Source organism: Oryza sativa, chromosome 5, assembly GCF_034140825.1.
Source record: "Oryza sativa Japonica Group chromosome 5, ASM3414082v1".
Lineage (NCBI taxonomy): Eukaryota > Viridiplantae > Streptophyta > Magnoliopsida > Poales > Poaceae > Oryza > Oryza sativa.
The window spans coordinates 18082262-18094381 of NC_089039.1; the positions used below are offsets into that span (position 1 = coordinate 18082262).

The 12120-nt window shown below is 38.0% G+C and overlaps 1 protein-coding gene across 2 annotated transcripts; it reads left to right on the forward strand.

The window, feature by feature from the left end:
- Nucleotides 1-1541: 1541 nt before the first annotated feature.
- On the forward strand, nucleotides 1542-8488 carry LOC9266651 (protein BONZAI 3). 2 transcript variants are annotated; one of them, XM_015782184.3, is made up of 16 exons: nucleotides 1542-1864; nucleotides 3437-3484; nucleotides 3942-4087; nucleotides 4177-4225; nucleotides 4821-4877; nucleotides 5021-5188; nucleotides 5276-5410; nucleotides 5511-5572; nucleotides 5664-5751; nucleotides 5838-5949; nucleotides 6033-6109; nucleotides 6183-6320; nucleotides 6985-7149; nucleotides 7228-7341; nucleotides 7587-7683; nucleotides 7803-8488. In XM_015782184.3, exons 1-16 carry the CDS (start codon nucleotides 1679-1681, stop codon nucleotides 7949-7951), a joined length of 1791 nt encoding a protein of 596 aa, XP_015637670.1. In that variant the 5' UTR covers nucleotides 1542-1678; the 3' UTR covers nucleotides 7952-8488. The 2 variants fall into 2 exon arrangements, with proteins under 2 accessions (XP_015637670.1, XP_025881649.1); XM_026025864.2 differs by having other exon boundaries at nucleotides 1778-1864; nucleotides 3922-4087.
- The last annotated feature ends 3632 nt before the right edge of the window (nucleotides 8489-12120 follow it).

A 12120-nucleotide genomic window follows, 5' to 3' on the forward strand; every position in this document is an offset into this window, starting at 1 on the left:
CCAAACTTCATGCAAGTTTCATACAAATTTCAGAACCATGCTTGAATTTATAGAAAATTTGGACAAGATAATAGAATTGAACACTAAGCGTAGCTCGTATTTTAAGTTCAAACTTAACTCTATTTGTGCTAAGTGCCAAATTAAGTTAGAATCATGGAGTTGGAGCTAGTGATTGATTAAAATTACTAGGGTGAGACATTTTTTTTCATATTTCAGACCAAAATAAGAAGATGAAAACTCTTCATTTTAACCTATAAACTCCATTTATCCTTTTCTTTTCTATAAGTTCGATTTTGAGTGCTAAAGCTGATGGGGGTGAACCAGAGCAACAAGAGAAAATAAAAGTTTGTACAGTGAGATAACTGCTACTCCCGTGTCAAAATATAGCTATTTCTAGCATAGTGTCTTGTCCCAAAATGAAGTTATTTTTCCACCTACATCTTCTTCTCAACCAATCACAACCATTATTCTTCACCTACTTTCTCTTTTCAACCAATCACATACTTTCTTCAATCATTTTCACATACTTTATTAATACTCGTGCCATCCTTAAAAATGTTTATATTTTGGGACGGAGGAACTAGTACTCCTACTTTATATACTTATATATATTTTGTACTAACAAGATCTAAGAGGACTTCGTTTTTTAAAATGAGCTTTGTAACTCTTTAAGCTTTGCCATATACAAGTATATTTCTCAACCCTCTCTACCTTTACGAGATTTACTTTCGATCCCATCGACCAAATTATCTTGTGACACGCAATCCATCTTATTGGGGAGCATATGTCTGTAGCCAACATTGCTCTGCCATCAGAAGTACTCCAGTGCAAGACCACAACACCTCTTTTAGTAGTGCTTTCATTCGTGTAAAGGTACTATTAAGCTATTATACTTGTGCTTTACAGAATCTTTAGTTTTGTACCACTTCCATCCTAAAACATAATACACTTTAACTACAAATCTGCATAACTATGTTTATATTTTGAGGGAAATGGAGTAATAATTTTGTTTGAAATTATATAATCCTAAAATATAAACCTTGGAATATATAATTTTACTATAATGTTAGTATAATCAAATCTATAGTTTTACAATAGAGCCTCGTAAACGTGTGGAGAAACGCCAGGGGTCTTCCGGCTATCTTCACAAGGTAGTGGGCCAAACGACCTGTGTTTGAAGCCTCACATTTTCTAATTATTTGATATTAGACCATTTCCTAATATTCGCGTCTTTTTTTTTCATAAACGTGCAATTCTGTGACAAAATCTTGCCAAATTCACTTAGGTATATATTTATTAGTACTTCTTTTTTAAAATTTTCTGGATTTTATAAGGAAGGAGCTTAAAAATCCGCGTAGAGCCGTAGAGGGAGTCCTCTTTCTTTCGCTAAGAAATTTCCTAGTTTTCTCGCAGCTATTTCTCTTTCAAGTTCAGCCGCGTTTTTCCCCCTTTTTTTAAAAAAGAGAAAGCATATCTATTTCTCTGACACGTGGGGCCGCGCTTTGACCTATAAATATCCTCTCCCATACTCCCCTCTCCCCACAGTTGAAAAACTTTCAAAAAGCTTCAGCTTCAGGCTTGCAGAATCCGCCTTGATCATAAACAAATTCGATTCGAAATCGCGCATCCAAACTCTGCGACGAACGTTTTCGCCGCGGCGAGAGAGAAGTCGAGGGAGATGGGCGGGTGCTTGTCCGGCGACGTGCGCGGCGGCATGGAGGCCGTGGGCGGGAGCGGCGGCCGCGGGGCGGCAGGGACCGGAGGAGGAGGGGGAGGAGGGGCGGGGCAGGGCGGCGGGGCGAACGAGGCGGTGGACCACTTCTTCAACGCCGCCGGCCTCCGCGGCCTCTACTCGCCTCTCGAGGTACGTTCCCCTCCCGAAAACCCTAGTTGTTCAGTTCAGTGGGTTTTTGGGGGGAGGGGGGAATCCCGGTGGTTACTTGCCGTCGTTCGCGATCGGCTTCGGCGGAGTGGGTTTTTTGGTAGTAGCTTTTGGTGGTTGTTTTGGTGGGGAGTGGGGACAATGTGCTTCGGTTTCTGGAGAGGTGACGGGGGACTCGATGTTCAGAAATTTCTTACTATTAGCGGACGGAAATGTGCCTTGTTTGCGTATGAATTACTACTACGACTTTGTCCTTTTCGTTTTGATTACTCGCGTGTTTTCCTCCGTAACAACATTGATGTGCCAATTTGGAGGGTTTTTTTTCCTCCGTAACAACATTGTTTGAAGTCTGAAGGAATTTTTTTTTTTTGAAAAAAATGCCGATGCTCCGGTCTGAACCGGGTTTCATGTGTGCGTGTTTTCGGTAACTACAAATCCTAGTATCCTACTATCAAAAAAAAATTCTAAACCGATTTTACCATTTATCCATTACTTATTTGAATGTGGTTGGACTTAATTTGGAAAATGTGCCCCCATCAGAACTGTTTCTCGTTGAAAAATTAGGACTAAGCCATGCGTCAATGTGCGTTTCTCCTTGATGTTAGAGTTCTGCCTTTTTTAGCCCAAACTCCATGCATGCATCCATTTTTTTTATTTTCTTAATTTTTATTTCACCGTAAATTCAGAAATTAGAACTTCCGGTGCTTGTATGTTCAGTTATTCTGTATATTGTTCCTCAAATGATGATCGGTTTGTTTTTCAGCTGTAAAGTCTCCAAAAAAAACTAATCAATTTTGTTTTGATAGAGAATTGAATAGTGGGTGCGTTTCTGCAAATGGATTAGGACAGGCAAAATATGTTATAGGTTGGAGTGGGTGGGAGATATCAATCTCTTTTTCAAATATGCTAGAGTCTGACATATAAGACGTGTGCAGGTGTTGATCAGCACTAACTTGGCCTGATAACTTGATCCCTATTTGTGTGTGGTGTCTCTCTGAGAATAAACTTTATGTCGTACACATTACCTAAAACATTTAGTTAAAATTTTGGTCTTCATAAGATTTATTCAACACCGTCTAAAAATAAAATATAGTTATAATATTATAATCTGTCTTTTATTCTGAAAAATATATGCAAGGAAATAAGGAATGGAGATATGCCTATTTGAAGAGTTGTAGGTTCACACCTTTTCTCTTTATAAATTGCCACTCCACTCATGCATTTTCCCCTTACAATTTTAGGCTCATATCCTTGGTTGCATGTGCATAATGTGCTCGCTAGATAGAACACCTGTAACAGTTTATTAGGAGCGTTTGTATGTTTTGGATTGTCTTGTAGTGATCTTGATGTGTGAAAACTGAAAAGGACATGCATGGGAGTCATGGAGAGTTCGGTATTGTATGAATTTGAACTTTGAAGTCCCATCTGTATGTGGCACTGTTGCATCAATTCTACATTTGTCATGCTGAGTTGCTAACTAGCTCTGAACCAGTGGGTCGTGAACGTCATATGATCTCCAGCACTGACTTATTTCTATCTTCCTTACTATTGCAGCTATCCTTTTCAGCATCAAAGTTGCGGAATATGGATGCTTTTTCCAAGGTACAAATCACCATTACTTTGTAATGTTACGATCTGAGTTGTTAATTAACTTAGTTTTTAAAATAAAACGAGTTTCTAGGTACTTCTAAGAGTGATGTTGTAAAAGAGCAACAGTTCTAGTCGGAAGTAGGAAGTAAATATTATAAGTTTAAGTAAATAGGAAACGATCTTTACTGTCAAATTTTGAACCAAGTTCGACATGTTTTATTCTCACATATGTATAACAGATGTCAATACTTATCCTCAAATATACTAGTTAAAACATGCAACAAGCCAACAACCAATACATCTGTTGATTTGCACCATCTATACAAACATGGTAAACATTTTATTCATTGTCTGTCATTGCATTTACCATAACAACAAAAAGATATGTTCCCTAATTCTGATTGGTTATTTTCCTTGCATATGTGAATGTATTCCCCGAATTTATCCAGTGTCTGATTACATACTTTAGAGTGATCCAATGTTAGTGATCTACATAAGAAAGGATGCAAGGCTAGAAGAGATTGGCCGTACTGAAGTGATACTGAACTCACTGGAACCCTCGTGGATCACAAAGGCTACAATAAGTTACCAATTTGAGATTATACAGCCGCTTGTGTAAGTTTATAACATATAAATGTAGGAATCACTTGTAGACATATCCTACTTACCAATTATCAATACACTTTTGTTTCCATTTATGACAGATTCAAGATATATGACATCGACACAAGGTACCATAACACGCCAGTCAAGGTATATTTTGTTCCTTCCGTTCATATTTTTCCCTCTTTGAACTTTTCTTTCTCATGTGCCCATATTCAATTTGGATATATTCAATCACCTATAAATATGATCTTGAAATCAATCCATGGTTTTTCATTTATCGCACCATTTTTCTTTATTATCATATGGCTATATTTGATGGTGTGCATCTTTTAGTCCTTTCCTATTTGTGGATACTGATGCGTATTTTGGGGGCCTTGAGCTTCTCATGAAAATTCTTCCAACACGCATCACATTACATAATTAAACAAAAATGGTGCATGTATACATTTCATATGTGTTGAAACTAGCTGGGTGATGATTTGACTGAAGAATGGCCTCAATTGTTAATATTTTCTCAGAAAACCAGCTGGTGACTTGGCTGTAGAATTGTCTCATCTCATTTAGGCTCCTCTACAGTTTTACCTTGGTCACCTAAATATGGTATTTGGGAAATAAAGTGCATTACTAAGAGAATATATAGTAACATTGATGAACAATTGATTTAACCCATTCCAATTCTGTGCCATTCCTAGCTTGTAAAGTTACTACTACTTCTGAATCATGTATTCGTTGTTTTATGCAGACACTGAACTTGGCTCAGCAAGATTTTCTTGGAGAAGCATGCTGCAATTTGTCAGAGGTATGATTCCAGTTACAGGATCCTTTGCAAATAATATGAATTAGATAGTTCCAGTTGCAGTATACAAGGCATCTGAGCACATGCATAGGGGCAAAGAAACAAGATCGTCTTCTTTTAATATATATATTTTGTTCTTCGTACAGATTGTCACAAACAATCACAGCCTGACACTTAACCTCAGAGATAGTTGTGGACATACCCTTCTAGGAACAGTGACAGTACATGCTGAAGAAAGTAATTCCTCAAGGATGGCAGTTGAGATGACACTCCATGCCCTAAACTTGGAAAACAAAGATGTATTTTCAAAAAGTGTATGATACTACTTCCTCTGCTAGTAAGGTATGCTACTAGTTAGCAAATTAGTAACACTCGATTTACATTTGATATTATTCACACAGGATCCTTTCTTGAGAATATCAAGACTGGTGGAAACTGCTGGTCCCATTCCTATCTGTAAAACTGAAGTGATCAGCAACAATTTAAACCCTGTTTGGAGGCCCATAATACTAACATCACAACAATTTGGAAGCAAGGCAAGTTCAATTCTCTGACTTTTGGATATTTGTATTAGTATTGCATTGCTTGTATAGTCCGAGGTTGGTCTGATGTTTTCTCTGTTTTAAATTATTTCAGGATAACCCATTGCTAGTTGAGTGTTTTGATTTTGATTCAAGTGGTGACCACGAACTTATTGGGTATGCACAAGGACTAAAGAATCATTTTGCCATCTTTTGCTCTTGTTGCTGAGTTTAATTATATATATATCCTTGCTTGTCTTACAAATAGGACCTTCCAGACAACTATCACTCAACTTGAGAATGTATATAATTCAAAGTCTGGAGCAAATTTTTTCAGCCATAAGGGACAGAAAAAGGTTAAGAATTTCTTATTTTATGTTATCTACTACACAAAAAGGTAACACAAAATCTAATATTTCTCAATATATCTGATCTGTTTCAGTTGAAGGGACAATTGTTTGTGGATAAGTTCCAGGAAAAAGTTCAACATACTTTCTTGGACTACATTTCCAGTGGTTTTGAGCTAAATTTTATGGTGGCTGTAGATTTCACGGGTTAGCGCCATGTTTCAGCTTAAATATATAGCACTGTCAATCTCATATATATTTACAAAAGTGCAACCCTGGTGTGTTTTCAGCTTCAAATGGTGACCCCCGTTCACCTCAGTCTTTGCACTACATTGACCCCTCTGGCAGACCGAACTCATACCAGCAGGTCAGGGCTTGTTTGATCAAGCTTATTCTCGAAATGAAAGAAAGCCTGCAAACTGAACTCTTTAATGTATCAGGCAATACTAGGGGTTGGCGAAGTTCTGCAGTTTTATGACAATGATAGGCGATTCCCGGCATGGGGTTTTGGAGCGAAGACACCACAGGGCTACATATCCCACTGTTTTAATCTGAATGCAACTACCAATGATTGCGAGGTGAGGTTCATGGTTGATGAGTTATTTTTTTACACGTTAGCGCTTTGCCCTCCCCCTTTCCTACAATATGACATAAGACATTCGTTACCATTGAACCTCTTAGATTCATGCTTGGTTTGTTTCACTATTTTCCAATAGTAGTCTCTAGTAAAGCCTCTCATGCAACAAGTGCTTTTAAGCCATCTTTTGTTCCACTAAAAATCCCTCCAGCCTTTGTAATTTCTTTAACTCATTCTTGTGTGTGGATATTGCTGATTCATAATTTTAGGAGCTAGAAGGACTTGGGAATGTTAAAAATTGGCATGGCTTTTCTTATAACATTCACAATTAGTTAATTGCTATTCACTGCTACATATGTTTTTACTATTAATATTTGTGTATTACTGTAGATGGAATGTACCTTTTGTATTCAATTTCATCACTCTTGTAATAACTATACTATGTTACCTAATGCATGGCTCTGGTACTGCCAAATCATGTGTGGTGTTGTTCCTGAAATCCTTCTGAACTTTGCCAAAATAATGAGCAACATGACTACTAATGCCAATTGTATTTCTTTTTTTTTTGCAAGTCATTTGTATTTAATGGTTGATCCTATGTATTTTCTGTTTCTACAATTTATATCATGTTAATTTATGTTATGAATTTTCAATTACCATTACAGGTCGTCGGAGTTGAAGGCATCATGTCAGCATACACCTCTACCCTTTACAGTGTCACCCTTGCTGGGCCAACTCTGTTTGGGCCAATTATCAACAAAGCTGCCGAGATTGCCAGCCACTCCCTTCAATACGGAAACAACAAATACTTTGTCCTACTCATCATCACGGTACGCGACCAGATTTCTGAACATTTTGAGTTTTGACGTCTATCAAGTCTGTATCACTCACCTGAACATTTTTTGCAGGATGGAGTTCTCACTGACATTCAAGAAACAAAAGATTCTATCGTGAGGGCATCCGATCTGCCATTGTCAATCCTCATCGTGGGCGTTGGAAATGCTGATTTCAAGCAAATGGAGGTAAAGGCATTTACTTCAAAGATAGTAAATGAAAAAATAGGCGTATGATTTAATACCTCATCCAATCACAGCGTTTCCTTATTTGAAAGCTTAGCTTAGCTGTTACGAGGGTAGCTCTAGTCCTGCACTTTGTCGAACTAATGCAGTACTTTACTACCTTTTTTCTGAATTCTGATTGCATCTAGACATACATTCCCTTTCATCCTTCATGCTGATTTTAAATCGACCAATCCCTCTTTTTGCAGATCCTGGATGGAGATAACGGCAAGCGGCTGGAGAGCTCGACCGGCAGGATCGCGACGCGGGACATCGTCCAGTTCGTCCCCATGAGGGATGTCCAAGGTCAGCCACTGACTCACATATGTTACCACAGATCACACACACAGTGACAGTGCCCCCTGTAAAATCTCGTCGCTGACATTCCATCAAACCCCACATCTTGGACCGTCGGTTGGGTGCAGGCGGGCAGATCTCCGTCGTCCAGTCGCTGCTGGAGGAGCTCCCTGGCCAGTTCCTGGCCTACATGCGCAGCCGGGACATCAAGCCGCGAGCCCCGCTGCAGCACGACAACGCCTCTTCCGCTCCGCCCCTTTACCCTCCAACCAAGTGAAGTGTGCTGCTCAGCCCGGACAGGATCGCCGTTGGTTAGGCTTCAATCCGACTCCAAAATCACCAGTCTGGAAAAAAAAAAAACCCCCCAAAATGTACATTCTCTCCTGCTCCAAATCCTAGTTGCAGTAGCTTAGACTAGTCAGTTAAGAGGGGATTATTAGAGAGTAATTAGCTCGCAGCCTCGCACTACATTTGGTTTGGTGGTGGTGTAATTTGTGCGGTGTTTATGAGTTGACCGTGGCCAGTTGCGTCCGCGGCGTGGTATGGTCCACACCGGTCGAGGTGGCACGGGGGGCATGTGGCTGCCGCACTGGACGCCAGCCTAGAGTTCGTGGGCACGTTATGGAGGGGGGGGGGGGGGGGGGGGGGGGAGCCATGAGCCATCGTATCGTCGTCGTTGGTGTTTTGCTCCTTTTGAACAACTGGAATTTGCTGGACCGGTCGTGCTGTTTTTTTTTTTTGCCGCCGTCGCCGTTTTTATGTGCTGATATGATGATGAATATTAATATTATTATTATTATACTCTTTATTATTAGCCCGTGGCTCCGACTCGATTCCTTGATGAAGGGAAATTGTTTGTTTCCTATGGGCTGGCTGCCCCTGCTGTTCTAGTTCTTCCGTTGTGCGGCCTAGGTGGCGGTCTTTTGTGCCCATTCTGCCTGGTTTTGTCGTGGCCTGGAGTACGGTGTATTGGAACGTGGTGGTGGTGCAAGTGCATCGTATGCCATAACTGTATAAACGTGACCGTTTTACTTACGGTGAATTTAAACTGTCCGGGGAAAAAACGACTGAAAGGCTCTAACTAAATTAAAAATATGCTCAATGACATGTAATGTAATTTTGGGTGGTGGAATTGCCTGTTTTTTTGACCTTAGAAGCCTTTAACCATGATAAAGATGGAGACTCACACTGTATAATCATTGGGTCAACCGATCCCTTATATGTGCCCAATTAGAGAGATATTGTGTACTAGTAATCTAGTATATCGGTGAACAACTTTTTTTTATTTGCACTACCCGTAAGTTTTAGTATGGAAATATGGTGTGTAGGTGTACCCGAGCATCGGTAGAAGTAACATTTGTAAGCATCATATTATGCACCATTTCTCAAAGTTTATTCTAAAACTGATGAATTTGTTGTTTGTTTGCACAACATAGGCCGGTTTAGTTCTCAACTTTTTCTTCAAACTTCCAACTTTTCTATCACATCAAAACTTTTTTAAACACACAAGCTTCCAACTTTTCCGTCACATTATTCCAATTTCAACCAAACTTTCAATTTTGGCGTGAACTAAACACACCCATAGAAGGAAATTACTGATTTACTCGAAGAAGGTAACCATGCATGAAAATTCAACGATGTCTTTATCAAAGATTTTATCTAAAGACAAAAAAAAGGTAAGATTTTATCTAAAGAAGAGACAACCACTGGGGAGGGCTTTGGGTTGGCAGTGACATGTATCATTTCGGACAAAGCTGCGCCCTGTTTAGACATCACTGTTTTCTCCTTTTTCTCAACACATGCAAAAGCAACGGAATAATCATTTAGGTCGCCAGGCACACCTGGTGTATTTCTTCCGCCCCTTTTTTTTCTTTCTGTTCTGCAGCATTTGTTTTTAAGACGATTTCTTTTTCGTTAACAGTTGACAAATTCCAATTGTTAATGCAATCATTAAATCGTACGTATAACTGTATAAATATTCTGGTATTGGACATGCCAACTAATCGGGTGTTTTTAATGAACACGCATATGCATCTACACCACAGGAATAAGAGCCATGAATACATGTACTCATTAAACCATGACATTTTTTTATGATATTTCTTAGAGAATATTGTGTTTGTATCCTATTATGAAGCCTAATTACCAACTTGCCACCCCCTCTCTCTCCTAGCTTTAATCTTTTGACCTTACTTTTAAAAAATAAACATGATGTCTGATCCTCTTCTAACCACACGTTAGGAGTGTTATTAGATAATGCATTTAGAGAATAAACAAGACCAAAATGACCACAACATTGTCCTTTCCTGCCTCGGCCTTAAATTTAGGTCAAAGTTATTAAACCTTCAAACCTGTATCAATTTTGTCTCATATTTTTAGTCAAAATTTCCATCTCATATTTTATAGGAATAAAGTGAAAAAAACTAGATCGAGTAAGTGAAAATTTTAGAAATTTAAGGTCAAATGAGCAAGGGCATAAATGATATTTTTTCTGAGTTAACACCGTTAGTTTGCCTTCACGAAACACGTTTAGACTTGATCTTTGTTTTTTAAGAAAATGGTCAAATGAGCAAACTTGAAAAAATGTTGCCAATTTGATACTTAGACTTTAAAATAGGGGTAAAAACACAATTTCCCCCCGTTTGAACTATTTTAAAAAACATTTGCAATGTGTTCCGCTAAGTGAGAAGTTGTCCAAACTCGTGGGTTTTCGGTAAGTCAGAGACGTAAAAATTATTTACAAGCAAACCCATATAGTTATGGCAAGTTAAATGACTGCTATATCTATAAAAAAAACACACATAAAAGTCTACGCTTGTCTCTTTTTTTTTCCCACTAAAAACCTTATAATTTCATGTGAATTGAATTTGTTCTTTGTTTGAGACCTTGAGTTGTTGCTATCTTGAGTCCCATGGCAGCACATCATACAATCAGGGTCATCGGTCTATTCATGGTCCAGTGCAAAGAGCTAGAACATCAAATATATTATTGCTCTCTCCATCTCAAATCTTTAGACTTTGGCATGATCTTCTTTAACCAATTATATTCATAAAAATAAGTTGTTATAAACAAAAAAAGGGTTACATATTAATAGTTCGTCTAATGATAAATCTAATAACATCATTCATATGTGATCAATCTTGTTTATTCTTTCGTTATTAATAGTTAAATTAAAAATATCTGACTTAGCATTATTCTATAATTATTTATATTTTAGAAAAGGGGAGCAGAACATAGGAAAAGAAAAAGAAACATAACGTACTCCTTGGGACGACTAGCAATTTCTCCCCGTTGATGCCCCCACATCACTCGTTCATCTGTGTAGTCTCTTTTTATCAGAAAGAAAGAGAGAGTGACATGCCAGCTCCCTGGTAGGAGGACGGACGGATGAGAGGGATAGTTCCAATTGGCAAAAGCTCCAGGCTTTGTAGCCTGTCTGTCCTTGTCGATGATAGCATGATTTCGTTTACTTGGGCTTCCAATTCCATTCCATGATTAACCATAAAAGTGCTATAGTAATCTACATGTGCTAACGACGGTTTAATTAGGCTCAAAAGATTCGTCTCGCGGTTTTCATGCGAGTTATGAAATTAGTTTTTTCATTCGTGTCCGAAAACTCCTTCCGACATCCGGTCAAACGTCCGATATGACACCTAAAAATTTTTATTTCGCCAACTAAACAGGCACTTACTTGCTTACTTTCACTGTACCGTGAAGCAAACATAGGATTCACTTTCAAACCTTCTTGGGTTGACTCGTCTAAATTGAAGCTGATATGTTAGAAAAAAGGTTTAATTTTATTTGTTTATTTACTAAGTTCTTTTTTTAACTCCAAACTTCAACTTTCTCGTTTTTAGTTAACATATGCTTTCCAAACGATTAAATAGTGTGTTTTTTTAAAATATATATATATAGAAACTTTTTCTTCTGAAATGCTACCATATAAGTAAAAGTAGTAAAATAGAAACAATCTGGTGTGTTCGGATCGTAAATAATCTAAGTTGTTAAAGAAGGTAGCATTTGGGAATACACCATTGAAGAGGATGGCAAATAATAAAAAATCCAGGCATATTGGGATTTGGGACACATGAATTTCATTTGGCAGAGTTCAATTTTTTGCATGACTAGAAAAAAAATACCCGTGCATTATAATAGGTGAAGGTTATTTTAATTGTATTATTGTTTAGATTTTTTTTCTAAATAGTATATGAGATTTTTTATTTTGATAGTGTTGATATCTAATTCAAAACTCTTATGGCCTGGCAAGAATTCTGAAGCAATTAGGAGTTTGATTCCCGTCCCAAGTTAGCATGCGGGTTTTTTTAAAAAAGGTTTTCTTATACGACTCCTTATATATTTCTAAAAACAAATGAATTTAAAAATTAACTCAAATACGGACGATGTACCAAGGTATTGGTATAAACATCTTGATTTTTTATAATAGTA